This window comes from Alosa pseudoharengus, unplaced genomic scaffold, assembly GCF_046254945.1.
Source record: "Alosa pseudoharengus isolate Yale_2024_CS ecotype anadromous, Long Island Sound unplaced genomic scaffold, YU_APseudo_1.1 YU_APseudo_1.1_scf_4, whole genome shotgun sequence".
NCBI lineage: Eukaryota > Metazoa > Chordata > Actinopteri > Clupeiformes > Clupeidae > Alosa > Alosa pseudoharengus.
The window spans coordinates 8,988,878-9,015,240 of record NW_027468774.1 but is presented as its reverse complement, the minus strand read 5'-3'; the positions used below and the strand labels follow the sequence as shown (position 1 = coordinate 9,015,240).

General features: G+C 45.3%; 2 protein-coding genes across 2 annotated transcripts in view; both read left to right on the top strand.

Moving 5' to 3' along the window:
• Positions 1 to 1,117: 1,117 nt before the first annotated feature.
• On the top strand, positions 1,118 to 6,175 carry LOC143101643 (uncharacterized). Its single transcript, XM_076264770.1, has 5 exons — positions 1,118 to 1,464; positions 2,813 to 2,981; positions 3,255 to 3,310; positions 3,455 to 3,554; positions 3,922 to 6,175. Exons 1-5 carry the CDS (start codon positions 1,273 to 1,275, stop codon positions 4,953 to 4,955), a joined length of 1,551 nt encoding a protein of 516 aa, XP_076120885.1. The 5' UTR covers positions 1,118 to 1,272; the 3' UTR covers positions 4,956 to 6,175.
• Positions 6,176 to 6,651: 476 nt separating this feature from the next.
• The window catches only part of ccser2b (coiled-coil serine-rich protein 2b), a 74,019-nt gene continuing 54,307 nt past the window's right edge, over positions 6,652 to 26,363 (top strand). Inside the window, exon 1 of the mRNA XM_076264769.1 lies at positions 6,652 to 6,988. The gene's annotated coding sequence lies outside the window, so the exon portion shown is untranslated. The remainder of the gene's footprint in view (positions 6,989 to 26,363) is intronic.

Genomic DNA, 26,363 nt, shown 5'->3' with positions numbered 1-26,363 from the left:
TATCGGCACTGTTAACTGTGCAGACTAGAGGGTGACACGGGAAGCAATTTTCACTCCCGTCCCATCCCGAGCCCGCACAAATACTCCCGTCATATCCCGATCACGTGACAGCCCCCCCAAAAAAATTCTGTCCCGCAAAATCCCGAGAGAAAGACTCCCGAATCCCGTCCCGCTCCCTATGTTGATGTCTAAAGTTATCCGACTGTTAGGCTACAGTAGCGTGCGGTGACCATACATTTTGGTAGGGCAGAAAGCCTTGTCTAACTTTTCTTTAATAGCCGATCATTTTGGGCTATATTAAAATTACATATTTTACAGTACTTTGCTGTAGGCTATGCTTAAATCATTTCATAGTTAGATCTCATCCCATCAGTTAAGTTTGCACCGTTCTCATCACGTTAAACCAGCGAAGCATAGCAACGTTGCTATGAGTAAACAAAACAATTTTTTGTGTTCCGCCAGGGTTATGCGATAAATATATTGAGGAATGCGATCGTCAAGGTGTCATGCCCCAACATTGCATGACACATTAAACTCAACGAGAATCGCTTTCCCGGACAGCTCGTGCAATTGAATAGAGTTGTCCTTTGCTGATACTTTCGCCTGTAACTGTTTCTTTGCATCCATTTTGCCTTAGGGCCTATCGCTGAAGCTGATTGATTGTGAACAGGGCAGCTGCTTGTCTTGCTCTGATAGGCTACCAATCAACAACAAACGTATTGTGGGTTGTAATTGGTTCTCTTTTCTAAAACGAAATGCCTCACGTCTTTGGGCGCACTCACTGCATTGCAGCGTCATTTTTTAAGTTAATAATCTCTGGCTTCCCGCCAGCTCCCGTTTATTATTTCCTGTCCCGTCCCAATCACGTTACCAACAGTGAAATTTACTCCCGTACTGCGGGAAACCCGCGGGAATACCGTGACCCGCGGGAGTCCCGAAAAATTGTCACCCTCTAGTGCAGACAAATACTAGGGGAAAATATTCGTTATCAATGGGCCTACTGATACTGAAGCTATGCAGACCAGATGACACATTTTCAGATATTCTCCGAGCGTTGTGGGGGCAGTAGAGAACTCAAATTGTCCTAACGTGTTGTTGTCGTGACGTATGTCCGGTATGGCTCCCTATGCCATGTAAAGTAGTTTTGGATCCTAGTGAGTTTGTTTTTACTACTCTTACATTGAATTATTTCCCCAATTTAATCTGAGAGGTTATTCATACAAATGTGTCCGTAAATTCACTGACTGACAGGACAAGGAGACCCGACGTAGAATGTCAAACTGTGTCGCGTTGCAGACCCACCTGGCATCCGTCATGGGGACTTTAATTCATGCGGCTATTGCTGAAATGTGCAAACTTGTGGATGAAGGATCCGTGTTCTTATTGAGTCTGGAACTTACAGAGGAACAGAGGGCAGATGAGGAACTAAAGAGAAAGCTGCAGCTGGAGAGTGAGATGAGGATGGTACGTGTGTTCTAAGTTTGTTGTACCTAGAGGCCCGAATGTCTCGCCGCAGTCTTGGAACATGGCGAGCTGCTTGGAGAATCAGTGTCAGCACGGTTATTTCGCCAGTTATTGAGCCAGATTAGCTTAGATTTGTTTTAAGAAATAAACCATGCCATGTTTTGATTCCTTGCTGTCACGTGCAGACTACTGTGTGGTGTGTGGCGCAAAAATATTGCGTAGACGCGACTGCTGCAGCATTTCGATGGAAGGAAGGCGTATGCAATCAATGTCTGGCGCATCCACATTAGTTAATGATCGATTGTGTGGTTTCTGCATAGGTTTTCCCCTCTACTCCCTCTTCACTGGATGATACAGACACGTAATTAACTGCATTATTGTTGCAATGCACTACGTTTTACATTTGATAAGTCACCAACACTAACTATGAACATTCTATGAACAAAATGAAGAATTGGTCTGCCTAAAAACAATTCAATACTAAACAAAATAATTATTTCACAATCATACGTCACAGACCACTTGGAGGTGCAAACAATATCGGATTTTTGGTTGATTTGACCATCAATTAACTTTGAAACAGGCACTTTACTTTGGATAGACAATATAATATAGGAGTGATTAACGTCAAATAGCCCGTTACCAAATTGATAGCCAAGGAGCCAGAAGTGAACTCACATGGATGGCTATAAAAACTGTGCTTTTATTATACAACTAAACATGACAAAATACTTTTATAACCCTTGAGCCCGCTCCTTACTATGTGATCTCAATGGTGATGTAGGTTTGTTTGCACCTCCAATAGCATGGCATACCTGGTTACCGCCCCAAAACGCCCACAAATGCCCGCAAGTGCCCACAAATGCCCGCAAGTGTGAAAGAATCTCCCGGACTCCTCTTTGCCGGTGTCTTTCCCCTATGACATCAGTCTCCTCCAAATGTTAGTACCTAGCCTCATTGACACCAGACCTTAGACGCTTCTCAGTTGAGAGTGGGTCTGGAAAAGGTTAATTGACTTACAACTTCCAGCAGGGGCATAACTAGCAGTGAAATTAAACTTAAATTGGTGCATTAAAATCTTACCAAATTTTAGAAGTGTAGCAGTCTTGTAAACAAATGTTTTAAACGCAGTTGTTTACTCAATTCCAAAGAAATACACTCTCATGCCAGATTAGTGATTGTATTTGCGTGCCCGTCTTTTAGGGACATTGGAAAATGGACTTCAATGGCCTCTTGGCCAGACGGACCTGCAGAGCAAATCCCAAATTTGCCGAAAGTACGTCTGGGTATTCTTAGGCTAGTTGGTACCTGTTGCTCACCTGATCCGTGTGTCGTTGTGTTTGAATAGACCCAGTTTGCCTCCATTATGGAAGTCCTGGGGAACGAGGCGCTGGGGAAGATCATCAAACTAGTGGACGAAACAAAGTTTCTTCTGGACATGGAGTGCAAGACGTTCCAGGGCAAAAAGGCAAAGCCTCCTGGCTGCTTCTTAAACATCTTGTCAGTTGGTGGGATGGGTAAGGAAATGTCCTACTGGTTCTTCACTGGGGAGGGACTTCGTGACTTCAAGATGGAAAGCTGTCTGTTATGATGTTACTGACTTAAGCACTATGATATACTGCAGACATCATTAGTCATGAATAGAATGTATAGCATATCTAAAGTATCTTACAGTGCAATAACTTTTTATTATTAGAAGTATTTTTATACTTCTCTAAGTTTCTGTGTTACAGCAAACTGTACTCACAGTTATTCATTCTTCCTTCTCCAATTGCATTGCAATCATTCAGAAGAGGAGCATTCGTACGATGGTGGTGGCCGAAGTGCTGACGTAGGTCCTGAGGAGGTATGGTCACTCATGACGATCGTTTTGTCAGAATACTGGCAGGACAAATGTGTGCAGTGTGTCCTGTTGTGTTTGATTGTGTGTGTGATTGTAGGGATATATTGTTATGTTAATTCAACTCAAGTGCGTCTGTTGGTGTTTTAGTCCTTAGATGAGCAGACAGACAGACCTGAATCTCCACTCCTCAAGGCCGTCACCATCAGGGATGAATTTGGCAAGATCGATCTGGCAAAACTTGCAGCTAGTAAGAATGAAGTAGCCTCACATTTCTTTTAGTAGAAGACAGTAGTGGTGTTGAGTATTGACATAGCCCTGATTGGCATTTAGAATCAAAACAGTAGTTCTTCTTCCAGCTGTCATCCGTGTAATGGTTAAATCATTACAAGTAAACAGGCCGTACAATCCATGTGTAAATTATTAAGTTAAAAAATAATCTCCATTGTCATCCTGCTTTGACTCTCTCTCACTCTATCTCACTCTCACTCTCACTCTCACTCTCTCTCACTCTCACTCTCACTCTCACTCTCACTCTCACTCTCTCTCTCTCTCTCTCTCTCTCTCTCTCTCTCTCTCTCTCTCTGTGTTTGTCTGCTCCATATCTTCCTGTTCAGGTGTGCTGGACCCTGGCTCCAAAGACGCCCTGTCTGCTGACGAGCAGAGCAGCAGTGACGGCAACGAAAACCTGGAGGGTTTCGCCGGCATCATCAGCAGTTCTGGGAAGAAGATCCTGATTTGCTCGGAGTGCGGGAAAAGTTTCTCCACCATGAGCAAGCTGAAGTCCCACCAGCGCATCCACACGGGTGAGAAGCCCTTCGGTTGTGAGCTGTGCGGCAAAGCCTTCGCCCACAAGCAGAGCCTAAACGTCCATCAGAACATGCACACGGGCAAGAAGCCCTTCACGTGCGATGTCTGTGGCAAGACCTTCAGCAAAGCATCGCATATGAAGACCCATCAGATCATCCACACGGGAGAGAAGCCCTTTTCTTGCCAGGAATGCGGAAAGAAGTTCAACCTGGCCCAAAATCTGGCGCGACACCAGCTTATCCACACAGGGGAGAAAGTGTTCAGTTGCCTGATCTGCCAAAAGAGGTTCACGCGAGCAGTCACACTCAAGAGCCATCAGCTGATCCACACCGGGCAGAAACCCTTCAAGTGCTCCATCTGTAGCAAGAGCTTCCGGCATGCGGTCAATCTGAAAATCCATGAGCGCATTCACATGGACGTACGGCCCTACACCTGCGATCTGTGCGGCAAGGCCTTCCGGCAGTCGGTCAACCTGAAGATCCACAAGCGCATCCACACGGGCGAGAAGCCCTTCACCTGCAAGGAGTGCGGCAAGAGCTTCAGCCAGCAGAGCAGCCTGGTCTCGCACAGGCGCACGCACTCGGGGGAGAAGCCCTTCGGCTGCACCTTCTGCGAGAAGCGCTTCAACAACACCAACAGCCTGAAGCTGCACGAGCGCACGCACACGGGCGAAAAGCCGTACAACTGCGAGTTCTGCGGGAAGACCTTCAGCCAGGGCAGTCACCTGCGCACGCACAAGCGACACGTGCACGCGGGAGGCAAGCAGTACATCTGCGACAAGTGTGGGAAGAGGTACTCGGACCCCCGCAACCTCAAGCTCCATAAGTGTGTGTACGCTTGATCCCCTCTCGTCAGCTGTGAGGGTTTGAAATGACAGTAAGCTGTCGTCCTTGACTAATGGAATGCAGTAATGGAAGTAATTTTGCTGGGTGTTTGCACTGTGCATATATAGCCTACATACTTTATTTTGGGACAGAGATTCCCAAGAGGAGGGCCTGTTTAGCCTCACACTGTCATGCTGTATGTAGGCCACTAAAGGCCTATGTCGTTGCTGTCCGGTGACTCTGTGATGTCACCAAACCTTTCAACTTAAAAAGGGTAGATTTTTATTTAGGTCTACAACAACCTTGGGTAAATTCAGTGAAGTAGTCTAGAGCAAAAATACTCATTATCTCTGAGTTGAAGTACACTGGGAGAGTGTGCATGCTGTTTGAGAATAGAAGTTTTCTGTCTTCGGTCTTCCTCTAAACCCACAATGAATCCAAGCATTTGAGTTCAAAATGATTCTCACAGACCATGTGTGCATTTTATCAAAAATGTTTAATGAGGTAACAGACAGAAACAATGATATAACTCCCAGCTGTCTCACGCGAGGGAAGGGGGCTCTGGGTCGGAGAAGGATGGACAAACCATGTGGCCTTTCATTCCGGATCTCAACCTTGCAGCGAGTGGGTAGCATGTCATTACAACATACCAAGCAAGAGTAGGATCCCTTCTACCAGAATGTTCTCAGTGGATGGAATTACTTCTTTTGAACTGTTGACAGACACACCAAAATAAGCCAAACAGCCTTTGTTTGTGTGTATTACGAGTTGTTTCAAATGAGAATAGATTGTTCATACAGATCTAACATGTTGGGTTTATTTATATTTTTAAAACAAACATTTTAAGTAATTGAATTGTGGAGTACTGCAGTTCATGTATAAATGCATTACCAATGTGAAGTTGTCATCGGAAAATGACAATCCCTATACTACTGTATGAGCATAGGAAATCATTTGAAATGTAGTACTGAAAGCCGATTCATAATGACCCCATTTTCAAGGAACCTGTGGGTTTAAAAAGAGATGTCCGCAGTCTTGTTGTGTCGTGCTGAAATCAGCTTCAATCGACCACGACATTGGCTGCACATTTTCATTTTGTTTCAATTCCTTTGTGAAAGTGACCTATGGTAACCTGACAGTGGTAATTTGTGCAAATCCAAATAAGAAAAGCCATCTGTCAAAATGATAATGATAATAAAATAAAAGTAACAGCACTCTACTTTGTGTATGGTTTGTAGGTCCAGTAGAATATGTCTTTAGTTTCAGGATTAGGAGAATATTAAATGAAATCTTGATTCAAAAACATTACTCATTACAAATGTGTCAGGTTTTTTCACTATTTAAAACAGTTTTGAGTGGGTTTAATTAATTTTTGCCAATTGTATTTTATTCAGAAAGACCACAATCTTTGAAAAGTTATTTGCTGATCATCTTTAAATCTGTTCAATCTGAGAGTCAAATGAGATTATAATGCAGATACATTAAATTAATGCTGGGAAATCCATTGGAGTATGTAATAATGTTACATAACATACAAATTGTAACCAGGCAGAGTTTAAAACATGTTTACAGATCCTCGGTTTAGTCATTCAAGTAGGCCCAAACCGTTATGGTTCACCTGAACTGTTAGCCTAACTGGATTGTAAAAGCTTTGGTGCAATATTGAAGTCTGTGGTTAAAGCGACGGAGGCGCTGTCTCGTTGTGTGTTCTTGACTACGTCAGCGTCAGCTGTGCTAGCGTGTAGTTCATAGAAAAAAAATCTGGAGCACAAGTAAGGAACACCGCCTGCCTGACGGACACAACCCCAGCGAGTACTGCAGTCGGAAAGCGGTCGTGATCGTTACCTACAGTAGGCTACATATTTATGGAGCGCACTGTACCGCAATCCACAATGAAGTAGATCAATGTAGAGGAATATGTTTGCATTTTATTAAAAACATTAACACTAGACTGCATAGCAAGCTATCTACGACCCCACGAGCTGTGCTGCCTTTTGTCGCTGGGAAAACCAAAGGAGGAAAGGATTTATCAACAAGTTCCCACCATAAGGTAGCCTACACCTAACGGGATAATGCGTCAATCTATTTAATTGTTGTTTGCAAAGTGGATTATGATTGTTATGTTTACATGTGTTGACAACCGTGGTAATAGTCGTAGTTCGCCGGTAGCCTACTGTCGTGTGTCTTTAATGCGAAAGACGTAAACCATTTATGACGGTAACGTTAAATCTATGTATTACATTACTAATACCCTATGGTAATGGTAATACCTCACATGGCTAGATGTTTACCATTTGGTGGAGCCCAAAACAATCCTTTGCTAGCGTGATCATGGAAGGTGGAAGCGTTACCTAGCAAGATCCCATAACGTCATTCTCCAGACGTCTCTGCGCGTGAAGTTGCCTTTTCCGCCCGCCGTGTTGTCGTTTTAAACGGGGTGCAGATCCCATTTGTTCAGTGGTCTCCGTAGCATTGCAGACTACATGTAAAGTAGCTAACATGAGTACAGATTTCTAGCTGTTAGCCATGTCAGGTGACGTGAACATTATTGCAGTGTTCTGCTGCCAAAACAAAACGGAATGACTGCCGCTCACTTTTGTAGGTGTCGAGTGAAGCCAGGAAATGGGGCATTCTCCCAGCTGAGAAGCATTGTGTTGTGACTGATGGTCGGTTCTTCTGTTTAAGTTAAAATAGTGATCGTTTTATGTTGAAAGACCATACTGGAATAACGTTTTCCCCTAGCGACTAACCAAGTATTAATTGATGAAGACAGTAATGAACAGTTGTGAGTTTAGTGATTGAATCTACTTTGCATAGGCCTATGGGCCGAAAGTCTACTAAATCATTATTGTGTGATGGCTAGGTATTTTTGTAAGTCCAGTTTGTTCTGCTTCCTGTAGGCTAGACCTTGAAATACATGCCGGTTATGACTTGTTAGTGTGTGTGTGTGTGTGTGTGTGTGTGTGTGTATTGAATTGAGTTTGTCACAGTCAGTTCAAAGCCCAGGAGCATTCTTCTGGGCTTAAAGTAAAATGAGACATTTCTGTCGTTATTAATTTTTTCCCCAACATCCTAAGTCGTCTTCTCTCTCTCTCTCTCTCTCTCTCTCTCTCTCTCCCTCTCTCTCTCTCTCTCTCTCTCTCTCTCTCTCTCCCCCTGAAAAGGAGGGTCCCAGATGGAGATAGCGCTATGATTGGTTTTAATGGCGGCGTAGTGGTGGCCACCGCCAGCCTGATGTAACATGACGCTCCCACTGGGCATGTGAGGGCATGGAACCACAATATCAGTGCTGTGTGTGTGTGTGTGTGTGTGTGTGTGTGTATGTGTGTGTGTGTGTGTGTATAGAGTGTGTGTGTGTATATAGAATAGAGTGTGTGTGTGTGTGTGTGTGTGTGTGTGTGTGTGTGTGTTTATGTGTATAGAGAGTGTGTGTGTGTGTGTGTGTGTAGAGAGAGTGTGTGTGTGTGTGTCACAGACCGACAGACAGATCCCGTTCAAAAATATTTTCAGCATACACTTCCCACACACACACACACACACACACACGACCTGCTGGACAGCTAAACTCTTACATACCGCCAGGCCTGCCTGTCTGTCTGTTCACCCTAATGAGATTAAAATCACTAGCTGCCATCTCTACGCGTTAGCCTACTCCCTTGAACCTCCTTGGGATTAGCCTACTTGGAAGATCAGTTCAGGATTAGTTATGCCAAGAATGCTTCGAGAGCTGCTCCAGCGTGTGAGGCTGTGGATGGTGTTGGCTTAATTCCTGGGATTATTCAGACATGACACCCCCTACAGGCTAGCAGACATGATTAGCACTCATACAGTGCGGCTGCTAGAGATGATGCTACTTACTGCCCTAAGTGCTTTAGGGGGGCTATTAAATGCCACTGGTGCTCCAGTTAAATGAGCTCAAGCCCAGGGGATGCTGGGTGGCAGTAGCCTAATTAAACACAACCTGCTTCTGATGGTGCTAAAGGCTCAGCTAGATTTTTGGGACACCTAGTCTCTCATCTCTTCTGTTTTAGGATGTCCTTGCCTTTTGCTGCTTTTCTCTTCTACTCTTTTCTAATTCTGACGACGCTCATTACCCCGACCCCCCCATTACCTCTCATCAGCGTCTTTTCCCCACTTCTGATCCGTAACCCTCTCTTAGATCCTTAACCCTCTCTTAGCCTCTCATCAGCGTCTGTTCCCCACTTCTGATCCTTAACCCTCTCTTAGCCTCATGTCAATCAACACTCCTCTGTTTCCCCTCTATCTCTTTTCCTCTCCTCTGCTGTGCTTCTCTTCATCTCTCCTCTTCTCTCCTTTCCTCTTCTCTTCCTCCCCTCCCCTCTCCTCTGCTCTGCTCTTCTCTCCTTTTCTCCCCTTCTGTCCTCTTCTCTTCTCCTTTTCTCCTCTCCTCTTCTCTTCCTCCCCTCTTCTCTTCTCTGCTCTCCTCTCAGGTGTATTATGGCCCTATATTATGAGCAGGATGAGGTGCCTTTGAGCAAAGCACCTAACCCCCAACTGCTCCTCCTCAATGGCTCAGTGTGTATTTGTACTCCCTGTGTGTGTGTGTGTGTGCATGTGTGTGTGTGTGTGTGTGTTTATGTGTGTGTACTCACTGTGGTCTGACATCCTGTTCAGAATCATCTCTAAACATTTTCTGCTACTGCAGTCTCTGGTGCAACCCTCTTCCCATATCTATAACAGTGTGTGCATGTGTGTGTGTGTGTGCAACTCTCTTCCCATATAACCGTGTTTGTGTGTGTGTGTGTGTGTGTACAACTCTCTTCCCATACCTACAACAGTGTGTGCATGTGTGTGTGTGTGTGCAACTCTCTTTCCATACCTATAACAGTGTGTGCATGTGTGTGTGTGTGTGTGCAACTCTCTTCCCATACCTACAACAGTGTGTGTGTGTGTGTGTGCAACTTTCTTCCCATACCTACAACAGTGTGGGCATGTGTGTGTGTGTGTGTACAACTCTCTTCCCATACCTATAACAGTGTGTGCCTGTGTGTGTGTGTGTGTGTGTGTGTGTGTGTGCAACTCTCTTCCCATACCTACAACAGTGTGTGTGTGTGTGCAACTCTCTTCCCATACCTACAACAGTGTGTGCGTGTGTGTGTGTGCAACTCTCTTCCCATACCTACAACAGTGTGTGCATGTGTGTGTGTGTGTGCAACTCTCTTTCCATACCTATAACAGTGTGTGCATGTGTGTGTGTGTGCAACTCTCTTCCCATACCTACAACAGTGTGTGTGTGTGTGTGTGCAACTCTCTTCCCATACCTACAACAGTGTGTGCATATGTGTGTGTCTGTGTGTGTGTGCGTGTGTGTGCAACTCTCTTCCCATACCTACAAAAGTGTGTGCAATGTGCATGTGTGTGTACACGTGTGTAATCTTGGATGGTTTAAAAGCAGAATGAAAGAAATCCTTCAGGACAAATACAGCAACTGAACTGAGCAGATCTGGCGCCAGGTCAGGTCAGGTCTGGGTGGGTTCCGGTTCAGGTTCTAGTATTCTGGCCTCAGCGGTTCTCCTGTTCTGAGGGCTCACGGGTTCCTCTCCCAGCTCTGCTGGCTCAGCACTGCTGATGAGCGGCTCTGTTTACAGACACACGTGGTCAGTGTCCCACACTTGATCGAGAGACGACATGTTTCCTGCTCCCAAAATAAACAGAGTCCCTTTTTCATCTGCTCGCGGCGTTCGCTTACAGGAAGGGTGACCTTGGGTCTAGCTAGCTAGCGCGGTGAGGTGAGGTGCTCACTGGACTGAGCAGGCCACGTGGCACGCAGGCTGGTCTTCAGGTGTGCTGCTGTGAGCACGGTGGATTCTCTCCGCTGATAAGGGAGGAATGCAGCACAGGACTTCTTTCTCCCTCATAAACTCTCTTTCTCTCACTGTAGTACACACATACTTTCTCTCTCTCTCTCTCTCTCTCCTCCCCCACTCTCTCTCTCTGTCTCTGTGTGTGTTATGCTGGGCCTGGGTCTGGGCTTTAACAGCAGAGAGAGCTGTGTTCCAGTGTTTGGTCTGAGGTGTATTGTGCTGTGTGTGTGTGTGTGTCTGAGGTGTATTGTGCTGTGTGTGTGTGTGTCTGAGGTGTATTGTGCTGTGTGTGTGTGTATATGGTGTATTGTGCTGTGTGTGTGTGTCTGAGGTGTATTGTGCTGTGTGTGTGTGTGTCTGAGGCAGGGTTTCCGTTGTCCGGTAATTACCGGACATTGGCCGGAAAAAAAATGAAATGTCCGACAAAATTAAATCTCTCCGGTCAAATTGTCCGATTGAAATTGGCTAATAATCCCGTCCCCTAACGCAATCTGAATTTGAGAATAAGCCTTAATATGTAGGCCTAAGCCTATATTATACATCCTCTGGCTATGTTTTTAAATGAACAGGCTCTACCGTTTGAAAGTTATTAAACAACAAGCATAACCTATGCTGCATTTCAAGGAAGCGCACGCTTAAAACGTCCATGTTAAACAACGAACAAATGAGAGGCGGTTCAAACATGGCCAGGCCCAGGAAGACTAGCCTTAAACGTTTTTTCAGAGGCCAGACACGATGGATGATGATAAATTGGTAACGTCTGAAGCCTCAGATGTCCGGTCAACTCCACCACCACCAGATAAAAAGCAGAAGTGTCGGGCGTATCTGTCGGAATCAGTGACATTGGAAGTGGAGTTGCGGGGGGTGCGGCCACTCCAAGACACTGTCATTCTCCGTGTACATTGGACATGCAAAGTGTTCTTTACCCAAAGCATACAGTAGGTTTATGCGTTCTCTGTCTATGATCTGCAGGGTTAGGGCCTCCTCGACGAGGCGATTACTGGTCCGCGGATAATTTCTGAAACAATTAAACGATATCATTGAACTGCGGCCGAAAGAAATAGGAAACATTTCTTAATTTATTGTTATCAAATAAAGAGGCATAGCATTAGGGGGTAGTGGTGTAAGCGCTCATTCTTGTGCGCATCTGTGCAAGTTAAACAGTCACCACTGAGATAACGTGGGTAGCAGCAACAAACAACGTAGCCTTTTTAAAACAACGAACGAAGCGGACTCTTGTCCATGAAAAGATACTGGCTAGATCTTGTTAAGCATGTTTAAGTTAGGCTAATGAACATGTTGCATTCTATACAGATTATGTAATTATTTAAGCTACATAGCCTGTCTCCAGTTTTCCTCAGTTTGACTAATTAAGAAGGGATAATAGGATATTTGACCGGCATATCATCAAAATGTCCGGAAAACGAAACCTCTGCCGGTCACTTTGACCGCCCAGCACAATACACCAACTCTGGTCTGAGGTGTATTGTGCTGGGCCTGGGCCTGTGTGTGTGTGTGTGTGTGTGTGATGTGTGCCTGGGTCTGGGCTTTGACAGCAGAGAGAGAGCCGAGGGAGAGAGCTCCTTTTGTGCTCATGTCACGGCCCTGCATGGCTTCCTCACTTGCAGCAGCTTGGGAGCCTTGTGCATTGTGTTTGTTTGGGGTGAGGCCATAAGTGTGTGTGTGTGTGTGATGGTGACGCTATTGTACAGTGTTTGTGTGCAGTTGTAATGGGTTGTGCTCTGTGTGTGTGTGTGTGTGTGTGTGTGTGTGTGTGTGTGTGTGTGTGTGTGTGTGTGTGTGTGTTTGTGTTGGGGAGGACACACGTTTGTAATGCCACTGCTGTACTACAGTTTGTTTTATGTCTTCGCTTTTGTGATGTTGAGGTTGTTGTGCTGTGTATGTGTGTGTGTGTGTGTGTGTGTGTGTGTGTGTGTGTGTGTGTGATTGCTGCACCCATTGAGGAGTGTTTGTTTAGCTGGTGGTCAGCCTCTGTGTGTGTGCGGTGACTGGCTCCCTTAGCTGCTGGTGGTCCTCTCCCTGGGTGGGGGCCTGTGATGGTTCTCAGAGTGGATGGCCTCTCGAGAGTGTGTAAGTCTGGGGATCACAGAAAGCTTCTGCACTATGTCATATAAACTGAGGGCCTGAAAGCACCCCAGAGCACCGCTGTAGAGGCCCCCTCTCTGTCATCAAATGCCCCTCTCTGTCATCAATTGCCCCTCTCTGTCATCAAATGCCCCTCTCTGTCATCAAATGCCCCTCTCTGCCATCAAACGCCCCTCTGTCATCAAATGCCTCTCTCTGTCATCAATTGCCCCTCTCTTCCATCAAAAGCCCCTCTCTGCCATCAAGCCCCGTCTCTGTCTCTGAAGAGAGTTCCTCAGAAGGACCCTCTCAACTCAACTCAATTCGTTTTGGCAAATACTCGTCACCCAAACACACACCCAAAAGAACACACACTTCAATGCGAGAGGATCAACGCGCCATCTCTTTATCACTATTGCATTCCTCTTTCCTTCTTTCTTTCTGTCTTTCTATCGCTTTTTATCTCTCTTTTCATTTGCTTTCCTCTCTATCAAAACGGCTGCACTGATAGTAAATGTGTCATTACCGTATAATCTGTCAGAAAACGCTTATTAATGGTCAGCAACATGTTCTCATCGTTTCTTTTCCTCTCTCTTTCTCTTTCTCTCTCTCTCACTCACACACACACACACACACACACACACACACTCGCTCTTAATGAGCTAGTCGGAGGTGATGGCTGGGACTTGAACACACTGTGGTGATGTGTGTGTGTGTGTGTGTGTGTGTGTGTGTGTGTGTGTGTGTGTGTGTGTGTGTGTGTGTGTGTGTGTGTGTGTGTGTGTGTGTGTGTGTGTGTGTGTGTGTGTGTGTGTGTGTGTGTGTGTGTGTGTGTGTGTCCATCAGGGCCTGTGGGAGAATGCAGAATGCAGGGCTTTGTGTGTGTGCAGCCGGGGGCAGCTGATGTGGTGAAGAGGCAGCGGCCGCGTTAAGAACCCTCAGCCCGCTCACAACGGGGACATTGTCCCCAGACAGGGCTCCCGGCCTGGGAGACCCACATGGGTGTGTGTGTGTGAGTGTGTGTGTGTGTACACGCCTTGCGGCCTCTTGTCTGGTGGAGTGCACGACGCAAACACACACATACTGTACACACACACACACTGTACACACACACACACACCGTCCGTTTCATGGGGATTAGCACAGCACACTGTCCTTGAATCTCCGACGATAGCTTACTGAAACTGCAGGCTTTGATATGATGGAGATTATGGATTTTAAGCTCTCTCCTATCACTGGAACATTAGGATTTGTGTTCAATACTGGAGTCGCCCTGGTGGTGGCTGTCATTTGTGACTGCATTTGACCTTCATAACCATGCTGCAAAGGCTCAAGGTTGATGTCCTTCTCCACAAGCTTTTACTAGTACTACCCAGAAGTGACCTGGATAAAACTCTTTTGGCAAATGACCCAATCCCTGTCCCACCTGTTGCTGAAAGTGTGTGTGTGTGTGTGTGTGTGTGTGTGTGTGTGTGTGTGTGTGTGTGTGTGTGTGTGTGTGTGTGTGTGTGTGTGTGTGTGTGTGTGTGTGTGTGTGTGTGTGTGTGTGTGTGTGTGTGTGTGTGTGTGTGTGTGTGTGTGTGTGTGTGTGTGTGTGTGTGTGTGTGTGGCTGCGGTGCTGTGAATAGTTCAACAGCGCATCTGTTTCTATTGAGATGAAAATGGGAAAGAAAAGACTCTCAGAGAGAACACTAGAGAGAGACCTGGCCATTCAGAGGTTGAAAAGCCACGAAGCATGTTAGCTCAACATCACAAAGGAATCCCAACACAGCAGCTGGACCCATAGAGAAAAGCTCAGAGAGAGAGAGAATGTGTGAGAGAGAGAGGGGAGAGAGAGACTGAGAATGTGAGAGAGAGGGGATAGAGAGAGAGAGAGAAGAGAGAGAGTGAGAGAGAGAGAGAGAGAGGAGAGAGACTGAGTGACAAGCGATCTCTCAGGGGAAGTGGCCTCTCCTTGCATTGTTAGTGCATCAATGAGCACTTCAATCTACTGCCTCATCCATCTTTTGTTATTTAATCAAGAGTGCTAATGTCCCTTTCTGTCTGTTCTCTCTCCACTTCTTTCTGTGTGTTAAAGTATCAATGTGTATGAGGACATGCAGTATGTTTGTGCAAACTTGCATACAGTGATAATTACACATATGTGTACTCCCCCAGCCCCCTACACACACACACACACACACACACACACACGCACACACACGTACACATACACACACAAGAGTAGGATCGGCAGCTGTAATTAGCTTTGCTTTGCTAACCTCTTCCGGGCCAGTAGCCCTGATCACGGCCCTATTAACCCCCATCCATGCGTTAGACTCTGATGCTGCCGCGCATCAGCACCCTGCTCCCCCACAGAGCTGCCATGGTGCTTCTCCACCTCCCCTGCTTCTCTCGGCCCATTAAACCAAATACGGAACGTGCTGAAAGCAAGTCAAGATGCCCGAGACGCTTCCAGCGGCCGCCTCAAGCCCCTACTGTCTGCCCCATGCGACAGATGTAGGACGCGTTCGCTGGTTTGAGTACACTGACGGCTTTACGCTATGAATGTTATTGGTTGAATCCACCATTTTGTCTGCCTCATGTAGTTGGATTTGTACTGTACAGTCAGGGTGATGTCACATTTGCACAATGTGAAGCTATACCAGGGTGTCGTGTCTAAGAGGATGTTTAGCAGTTTCTCCGGGCAGAAAAAAAAGAACCTATTGCTGAATGAGCAATCCACTGAATCCACATTGTGTCGTTTTCTCCTCCCTTCTCCATGTAAAGCAAAACCATTGCAATACAATAAGAAAATAGGGCTTCAACAATTAATTGATGAATTTATTGCTTGTACATCCGTAAGGTGCATTTTCCATCACATAGTCGCTCTGTCAAAGCATGACCAGTTTAATGGTATAACTTGCTTGTACATCCGTAAGGTGCATTTTCCATCACATAGTCGCTCTGTCAAAGCATGACCAGTTTAATAATTGGTATAATTTGCTTGTACCTTCGTAAGGTGCGCTTTCCACGTCTGCTGCTCCAGGTTCCTCCTCCATTATCACGAGTTTAAAAATGGTCCCTCCCCTTTCGCTATGTAGCCAAATAGGGCGACCATTGAGGGCTAAAGGTGTCCAGCTTTCCACACTCAACTTTTTGACCTTTATGAGAGCACCATCCGGGTGCTTGCAGCACACACAAATGCACTCAAACGAGGAGTTAACCCTTTACAGACTGCACGGAACATTACATTTTTTCAGACTTGATGCCCTTGCGGCACAAAAAGGTGTATTGTGTGGTTATGTTACATGACAGAGATACAATATATCCACCATTGTAATCAGGTGAAGTAGCCCATTGAAAGGGTATAAAATATAATTCATAAATTTGAGGAGAACACACACATACTGGTAATTTGTAAAAAATCTCTTCAAAATTCAACCCCAAAAAACATGAAAATATCAGTTTGTCAAGGTTCATCTCATTTCACCCCCAATTTCTGTTAAAAATGGACAAAAACCTAGAGTGTATGAGAGATTCCCAATTTTGTCTTCTACTTAGTAAAAAAAAAACAGAATCAATTTGTCACCTTTTGTTCAAAAGTTATTATACATGTATTAGTAAAATAGTGACAGAAGTCCGGAAACTGGAAGAGAGGCCTGCTGCTTGCTTCAGTGGAATGACCACCGTAGGGTCCCCGTTAGGGCTGGGATAAACGATTATTTTTTAAACGATTAATCTAGCGATTATTTTTTCGATGCATCGATTAATCTAACGATTCATTTTTTCAGTCCGATTCGATTTCAATTCGATTATCTCCCCATTAATTGACTAATAGCAACTTATACATGTTGATTTACATATCTGAATGAAAAAAACATGAATTCCTTAACATAGGGAGGGAAAGTAATCTCATCGCCATCTAGTGGTTGCGTTCCTAGAGTTTAGCGGAGTGGATGGGATTTTTTTTTTAGAAAAAATATATCTCGGTGCACATTGGGATCTTAATTTAATGCCTTCCATATGTTAGGCACTGGGGTCATCTCTATTGCTTCAAGTGGTCATACCTTATTTTTGGGATCAGTTGAATTGTTTTGAGTTTTTGTCGTAACATGGTGATAAGGAACTACAGCTGCATGTGACGTCACATGTTTGGGCGCTTAATCTCTAACTGATCAATACGGCAATTTGCTTAACTGGCTTAACATATTTTTGTAATAACGGAACGTGATGTAAACCACGTGGTGATAACCTTTTGTCTGGATAACTGGTGTTGTGCTTCTACTCACATGAAGAGCTGGCTGTAAGTGTTAAGTGTCAATGCTAACCAGGCTAATAAACAAACCATGCTACCGTGAGTAACGTAGAAGGGTAAAGTCACGTGACTTCTTTTGTAGTTCGTTTATGAAACAAAAGGAGCAATTTCGAGTTTCTTAAATAAGGCAAAATAGGGTCTGACATTTTTACAGTTAGAAGATTATTACTGTATAGACACTGAAAAATATTTTTGGTGGATAACATCGCTGATTTGGCTTCACAATATTTTTTTTAAAAATAGGTCTATGGGACTTAACATTGGAGCTGCTCTTCGATAGGAACGCAAACACTTGGGGCGCTGGTTTTCACTTTCCCTCCGCGTAATGAATCGACGCGATTACGTCGACACGTTGTCCCAGCCCTAGTCCCCGTGTCCTGCTCTGACGTGAGCGCTCGCTCTCTGTACTCTGTGTGAGTCTCCTTTGTGGAGGTGAGGCGCTGTGTCTTGTGATGCCTGCTGTGGCTGAGGGCAAACTGGACCATCTGGCTCGCACAGACGCTACCAGAGCTGAGGCCCTGTGCTCATTTACGCCCCAAATTAAGCTCGTCTCCACTTCAGCTGCCCCAGGGAGCGCAGGAGCAACTCACTAAAGTCATCCAGACGGTTAGTCCAAGTCCATTGTACAGTAGAACATCACTAAAGTCATCCAGACGGGCAACCAAGTCCATTGTACAGTAGAACATCACTAAAGTCATCCAGACAGGCATCCAAGTCCATTGTACAGTAGAACATCACTAAAGTCATCCAGACGGCCGCCCAAGTCCAAAATACCCCAGACAGTCATTTCTAGAACACTCCCAATTGACCTTTGCACACAAACATTTCTGGTCAAAAATCACTGTAGAACCTTGTGTGATTTTCACGCAGATGACTCCGATGAACTATGGTTTCCACACGGACGTTTTTAGACCACATCCTCTGCTCGCATTATTGGCTCTCATAAAGTATTGCTTCCAGATCAGTGGGCCCAGGCACACAGCAGAACAACAGTGAGATTTCCTATTGATCCACATCTTTGCCATGACAGGTTAAGTACTGCACTTTTGCATAATTGATGAGGAGGCCTATTTGAGGCACCGTAACTCAATAGCTTTGCTGCCATCGACAAAGAAGGGGTGTGTGTGTGTGTGTGTGTGTAGGTCAGTATCAGTCTTGGCCAAATGTTACAAAGCAGACCCACATGACTCCCTCAGCCTGGGGGCACAAGCAAGCAGAATGCCACTGCAGATGCCCCCAATTGGGGTCCGTTGCTAGGCATCTCTTCTCGTTGCTAGGCATCTCTTCTTGCCCCATCGTCCACATGGAGCCATACACACACACACTCCATCTCGCCAAACAATAGCAGCGATGATGCACCAGTGGACCTCAGTTATATAAAAGACTTAAAAATACTGTACGTATTAGGAATTTATCTGCTTATGCGCACACACACACACACACAAAATCAGCTGAACTGTGTGTTTGTGTGTATATGTATTATCCACACACACACAGTTATCCAATTTGTCCGTTTCGTGTGAAACCCTAGTGTGTGTGTGTGTCTGTGGAGGACACAGTGTCAGAGGACTGGACAGTTTCAGCGTGATTGCTCAAGGACCATCATTACTCATCGTCACCAGCCCTGTGTCATCTCTCTCCAGCTGTGGGTGTGTGCGTGTATGAGATGCAGCCACAAACAGAAACTCCTCATTTTTAAAGGGTGCTTTCCGTAAATATTAGTTGTGTTTGTGCACGGATAAAGAAATGATAATGTTGTTGACTCAAACCGCACACCAGAGAAGATTGGACTCGGGAGTTTTGATGATGCATGCTTGTCATTAAAATGAGGACAGTGTTTTTGTGGTGATTTTTAGGACGTGTTTCTTAATGAGAGCAGCTGTCTGTGGGCCAGGACAGGGCCGGATCAGAGCCGGATGTCGTCTGCCCACACATCCCATTATCTGTCTGTGGGGGGGAAGATGTCCTCTCCTACCCAGGGGTGGAGCCAGACACGCTGCTATCAAATATTAACATGGCCGTGTGTTTTTCCTAACACCGTGTGCAGCCAAGACGTCATGCATTCGCCCAGCCACCACACACACACACACACACACACACACACACACACACCTGCTCACCGACTCCTCATAACGTGTTTCTCTTACTGCCGAGCAACCACATGCTCTCTATCTCCCTTCTGTGTGGATGGTTTATCATTTTAAAAAAGGTAAACAAAGGGATATGTCCAAGGCATATGTTTCTAAATTAGTTTTTTTTTTACCATTGTTTTTATTGACCATATTGCGTATGCTTATAGGCTTATTGTTCTCTTTATGTAATTTTCCAGCTTCCAACTTTCCTTAGCTTAGCTGAAGTTAATGTGCAGGTAATCCTCGTTGCCATGGTATCGATGTCGGGTGATCTTCGCCGGGGGGGGGGGGGGGGGCTATATTGCATGAGGGGGTAAGCTACGGAGCTCCGAGCGCGATTGATCGGCTCTGATTTAATTAACGAGCGCTAATTACCCGGGGTTTTCCGGAGTGTTCCGTCCGAGCGCGGCTGCAGCATCAGCAGATCCCCTGTGTTGCAGGCTGCTTCAGGCTGCTGGCTCATGGGCCAGTAAATTAAGCCCAGCTCAACTTCAACTCAACCTGTTCGTCTTCAGGACACCCTACACCATCATTGTTTCCCCCCAGACATTTCTAGACCAGATCACTTCACAACTTCACCAAAATGTCCTGTCGCTTCTCTGTTTGCCGACTTCAGGCTATCTGTTGACACAGTCTACTCCTGATCCCTGATGGTCATTATTTAGGAATTTATCTGCTGATGCGCACACACACACACACAAAATCAGCTGAAGTGTGTGTTTGTGTGTATATGTATTTTCCACACACACACACACACAGTTATCCAATTTGTCCGTTTCGTGTGAAACCCTAGTGTGTGTGTGTGTCTGTGGAGGACACAGTGTCAGAGGACTGGACAGTTTCATCACTTCACTTCACAACTTCACCAAAATGTCCTGTCGCTTCTCTGTTTGCCGACTTCAGGCTATCTGTTGACACAGTCTACTCCTGATCCCTGATGGTCATTATTGGGGGGCCGTGGCCTACTGGCTAGCGCTTCGGACTTGTAACCGGAGTTGTCGGTTCAAACCCTGACCAGTAGCAACGGCTGAAGTGCCCTTGAGCAAGGCACCTAACCCCTCACTGCTCCCCGAGCGCCTGCTGTTGTAGCAGGCAGCTCACTGCGCCAGGATTAGTGTGTGCTTCACCTCACTGTGTGCTGAGTGTGTTTCACTAATTCACGGATTGGGATAAATGCAGAGACCAAATTTCCCTCACGGGATCAAAAGAGTATATATACTATACTTACTTACACTTATTCCAAGGTATCCACACAAGTGAACAGCAGTTCCCACTTTAATTTCTGGTTATTGCCATTCGAGTGTGTTTGGCTGGTCCAGGCTGCTTGGCTGGCTCACTAGGCAGTAGATCAGGGAGGAGAAGGTTTGTTTGATCCTGTCCAGCCCTATAGAACCCTCACAGTGGCCGTCCGCAGCAGACCGACCACAGCAGCCAGGACGGGAGCAGCCGTCAAATGACGCCGACAGGAGTGGCTGAATGACAGCTGACTGCACACAAACCGTTAGAGGGGTTTTATAGAATGTGAATGTGGTCATTAATGTGTGCTGTGTGTTGCAGTTTTCCTACGCTTGCTTTGTCATTATGCTCCGACTTCTGAAGAACTTCTACAGGGTTGATTGCATCAACATGTTACGGCTTGTAATTTGATTCCTGACGTGGGTTTCCTGGTTGCCGGATATCAAAGATTCTTGAGTGCCCCACAGTATAATCCTTGCCTGATGCCTCACAGTTTTCTCACTAATGAGGTTTCCACAGATACATTCTTCAACTCTCTTCTCTGCTGCCACACCTGGATAAGCTGCGTGGCCTCCACTGGTGTGGGTCGGTAGGCATGCATATGTAGAGGATGTGGTCAGCATTTTGTTTTACAGTTTTGCTGTCTTTTTATTGTCAGGTTGAATCTCTTTTCCTGAAATGGACTTGATAATAATCAGGCTAAACGGACTTGATAATAATCAAGCTAAACAGACTTCATAATAATCAGGCTAATCGGACTTGATAATAATCAGGCTAAACGGACTTGATAATAATCAGACTTCATAATAATCAGGCTAAATGGACTTCATAATAATCAGACTTCGTAATAATCAGGCTAAACGGACTTGATAATAATCAGACATCATAATAATCAGGCTAATCGGTGGGCTACATGTTTTCTGTTCTTTTCCACCTTAACCAAGCATTAGGTCATCTGCAGTTGCCTGAGCAGTGTGTGTGTGTGTGTGTGCGCGTATGTGCGTGTGACTGTAACTGCATTCACATCAGATAATGATTAGTTGAATGTAGGATGTGTCACTCGGTAATCATAGGTGTGTCTAAGAATGACACATAATACATGGAGAAGACAAACACAGTCTGTAAGCACACACACACATACGCACATTGACAAACACACAAGACATTCATGCATACACACACACACACATAGTGTCTCAGCAGCAGTTAAATGTCAGCTGTTTGAACTGGTCGTTCTGGTTGGCAGGGCATGAGTAGTGGAACAGGATTTAATTGAAGCCTCCCCTCCCCTCCCCTCCTCTCCTCTCCTCTCCTCTCCATCATTATGTGCACATTCAGTCACTTTGCACAGTTTTCTATCTCTCTCTCTATCTCTCTCTGTGTGTGTGTGTGTGTGTGTGTGTGCTTGTGTGTGTGCGTGTGTGTTGCCTCCGACACTTTTCTCCAGGTCTTACCAATAGATGATTATTATTAGGAAGCTAAGGCAATGTTGATACAAGCACCAGATATGCCTACTGCGCACTCTACACACACACACACACAAACATGTAGAGACATGTGCACCATCGTTACATAAATCACATCATGAATTCAAACATGGCTGTTCTGGGAATGACACCCAATGGTTTTTGCTGTCAATGTTAAGCATGTTTCACCGGCTTGAACTGGTTGTCTGTTCTCAAGGCTTTGCAGAAGTCCTCTCATTCCTTTGCTTTGCTAAGGTGTGACTTCTGTGCTGTGCTGTGCTGGGCTGTTAGCGGTCGGCTAATATGGTTTGAATGAGCGCTGGGTGATTGGGTTTAGTAGTGTAAGGAATGTAAGCTTGGCCTGGGGCTTGGATTATCCCCGTCTAGTCTGAGGGAACTGCATTCCGTTACCCCCAAGCCCATGTGCAGCTACTCCTGTCCCCATTCAGCGTGGCAGCATGCACTTACATTCTCAACGCATGAACCCAGAATTGGCCAGTCGGTCAAAAATTGGAGCTTAAGTTTGCACGATAAGTACTTTTGGAGCTAGAGCTTGCATACTTACTTAGTCTTAAGTCCACTAGTGAGGCAACTGAAATAGCTGCCATTTTTTGTTCCTCCAGACGACTTCACATTTCACTAAGAGTCCCCTCTCCAGCTAGCCCTGTTAGCCGACTATTCCACCACTCTCCAGCTAGCTAGCCTTGTTAGCCGACTATTCCACCACTATCCAGCTAGCCCTGTTAGCCGACTATTCCACCACTCTCCAGCTAGCCCTGTTATCCGACTATTCCACCACTCTCCAGCTAGCTAGCCCTGTTAGCCGACTATTCCACCACTCTCCAGCTAGCTAGCCCTGTTAGCCGACTATTCCACCACTCTCCAGCTAGCCTTGTTATCCGACTATTCCACCACTATCCAGCTAGCCCTGTTAGCCGACTATTCCACCACTATCCAGCTAGCCCTGTTATCCGACTATTCCACCACTCTCCAGCTAGCTAGCCCTGTTAGCCGACTATTCCACCACTCTCCAGCTAGCTAGCCCTGTTAGCCGACTATTCCACCACTCTCCAGCTAGCCTTGTTATCCGACTATTCCACCACTATCCAGCTAGCCCTGTTAGCCGACTATTCCACCACTATCCAGCTAGCCCTGTTATCCGACTATTCCACCACTCAGGCGGCAACAAGTCCTGCTACGCCTGCTGTGTGGGTGGAGATGCTGTCTGGAGAGGTTTATAGCTTCATACGCCTCGGACAGTTCACAGACAGGCTAGAGTGGACTCTAGTCTATAGCCTCTCATACGTAGCAAATGCAGGTCTATATCCTGTCATATGGTGCAAGAGCAGGTCTATATAAGCAGGTCTATAGCCTCTCATATGGTGCAAAAGCAGGTCTATAGCCTCTCATGTGGAGCAAAAGCAGGTCTATATCCTCTCATATGGAGCAAAAACAGGTCTATAGCCTCTCATATGGAGCAAAAGCAGGTCTATACTCTATAGCCCATATTTATGGTGCAAATGCAGGTCTATAGCCTCATATGGAGCAAAAGCAGGTCTATACTCTATAGCCCATATTTATGGTGCAAATGCAGGTCTATAGCCTCTCATATGGAGCAAAAGCAGGTCTATACTCTATAGCCTATATTTATGGTGCAAATGCAGGTCTATAGCCTCTCATATGGAGCAAAAGCAGGTCTATAGCCCATATTTATGGAGCAAACGCAGGTCTTTAGCCCATATTTATGGAGCAAAAGCAGGTCTATAGCCTCTCATATTTAAGATATGAAAGTAGGTCACCTTCATCTATTTCACCTCTGGGCTGCAGACCCTCTTCTACCTCTCCCATTCTCCTCCTCTCCTCTCTTTCTCTCCTCTCCTCTCTCCTCCCCTCCTATCCTCTTTTCTCTCCTCTCCTCTCCTCTCTCCCTTGGGCATCATGGGTGGCCAGTCATACATTCCATAATGTGTTGGCATGGAAACCTGTGTGATGTGCCAGGAGGGGTAGGGGCAGGGCACAAGGGGGAAGTGGTTTTTGTATCTACTGTATGGCTGGCACACTGGGCCTCTCAAAATGGAAAACGGTCCTGTAGCCTGCACTGTGAGATTCTATAGCTTTATAGGGTCCTGTAGCCTGCACTGTGAGATTCTATATTATATGAGCTTTATAGGGTCCTGTAGCCTGCACTGTGAGATTCTATATTATATGAGCTTTATAGGGTCCTGTAGCCTGCACTGTGAGATTCTATAGCTTTATAGGGTCCTGTAGCCTGCACTGTGAGATTCTATATTATATGAGCTTTATAGGGTCCTGTAGCCTGCACTGTGAGATTCTATAGCTTTATAGGGTCCTGTAGCCTGCACTGTGAGATTCTATATTATTGTATGAGGGCTTTATAGGGTCCTGTAGCCTGCACTGTGAGATTCTATATTATTATGGACTTTATAGGGTCCTGTAGCCTGCACTGTGAGATTCTATATTATTATGGACTTTATACGGTCCTGTAGCCTGCACTATGATATTCTATATTATTATATGAGGACTTTATAGGGACTCCATGTGAGATTTCCATTTGATTTGTGTGTGTGTGAGAGAGAGAGAGAGAGAGAGAGTGAGAGAGTGTGTGTAAGCTGATGTTGCACTCTGACCTTCCTGCTGTAAGTTCGTAATGTCCACCCTTTGGTAGTTCATGTACCAACAGATAACGAGTGACACTCTTATCGGTATGAGACGGTGTGTGTGTGTGTGTGTGATGATTTTTTTCCTTAGTCAGCTGCTTGTGTTGTTGTGTCTCTCTGTGTTGAATGCACTTGCACACAAAATAGTTCTAAATGAAATGATACTAAAATGACTCTGAAAAAGCTGCTAATATTGAAAGCTCACTAGCACATGAGTCACTTTGACTATATTGCAGAAAAGAAACAGGGCGTCAGCATACATATTTACTCATGACATAATTGTGTGTGTGTGTGTGTGTGTGTGTGTGTGTGTGTGTGTGTGTGTGTGTGTGTGTGAATATGACTTAAAGCAACACCAAAGAGTTTTTTTTACCTTAAAATAATGTTTCCAAAATCGTTTCAGTGGTTCATCAACTCGTAACAGGGTGAACGGCACTTTCTGCATTCGCTTCGCGGCCCTCTATCGGCTATTACCGCACTATGTAAGTTTGCTGCATCGGGTAGCGGATCTGTAGTTCGATGGAATGAGACATGAGAAGCTACAAATTTGACTTGCATCTGATGTCGCAATACATCATACTTTCATAAAATCATGCAACTTATTCTACATTGTCTGTGGACATTGTTATTTGCAAAGCCGGTAGGGCTGCACGATATATCTAAAATCTATCGTTATCGCGATATCAACGCTTGCGATGGACATACCGCAAAGATTACTTAATTTTCGATAAATTTTGATACATTTTCTGTGCCGTGCGCATTCCATTGCCTACAGTCTATGATGTATTCACATTCTGAATGTCAACATATTTTACCAAACCAATGCTGTCATGCAGCCCTGAAGCCCGTCCCCTACCAGTTTAGGTGTGTGGTGTTTTAGGTGTTGAGGCAAGAGCTAAGTCGTGATGGCTGAAGATAATGAGTCAAGCGAGGTAGGCTACACTTTGGTGACTTGGAATTGGTGACTAAAGGAAAAGCACGTCTGTTATATGGAAATATTTTGGTTTTATAAAGGACGACGTATTACAAACACAGCGCCAAATGCGTCCTTCACCGTGTTAAAATAAATAATTTCTTTCGTTGTTTTTATAGGATCAGAAGATAGCCTATCTATTTTCACTGTAAGGCTTGTATTTCATGATTTGCATTTAGCAAAAGCCCCAGACAGCAGCAGAGAGGTAATCAGGATTCGTTATTTGTAAAAGTTGTTTAGCCTACTTCGTTAGCCTGGACTGTGCGATCGATCGCAGCCACTTACTTTCACTTTCCGCTGCCCTCGTAGTCGGCATGACGGTAGCCTAATAACGTGGGATGCGCAGCGTATGAGGTTAGACTGGGCTACTTAAGATTTTAGATGAGTGACCGCCGCGATATAGCTTAAGTAGGCCTAGCTTTTTTGCTAGGCCCAGCGAAGGCTGGCAATGTGGAATATTCCGCTGGTTGGTGCACAAGTATTCAGATTGGCTGTCTATCCGCCTTTTAGGAGGATTTTCTTGGAGCACATCTTCCACACAACTTCGATAGCCTAGTCAGTAGGTATCTTAGCTGTCCACTTTCATCAGGTCATATAAAGCCTAGGCTACATAATATACTGCTCAAAAAAAGTAAAGCCAATTGTTAAAACCCATTTTTGAAACCTCTCCATTCTCAAACTACATTCACAGAATGTCTGACAGTTCTTGCAAAATAAAACACTCGCCTTAAAA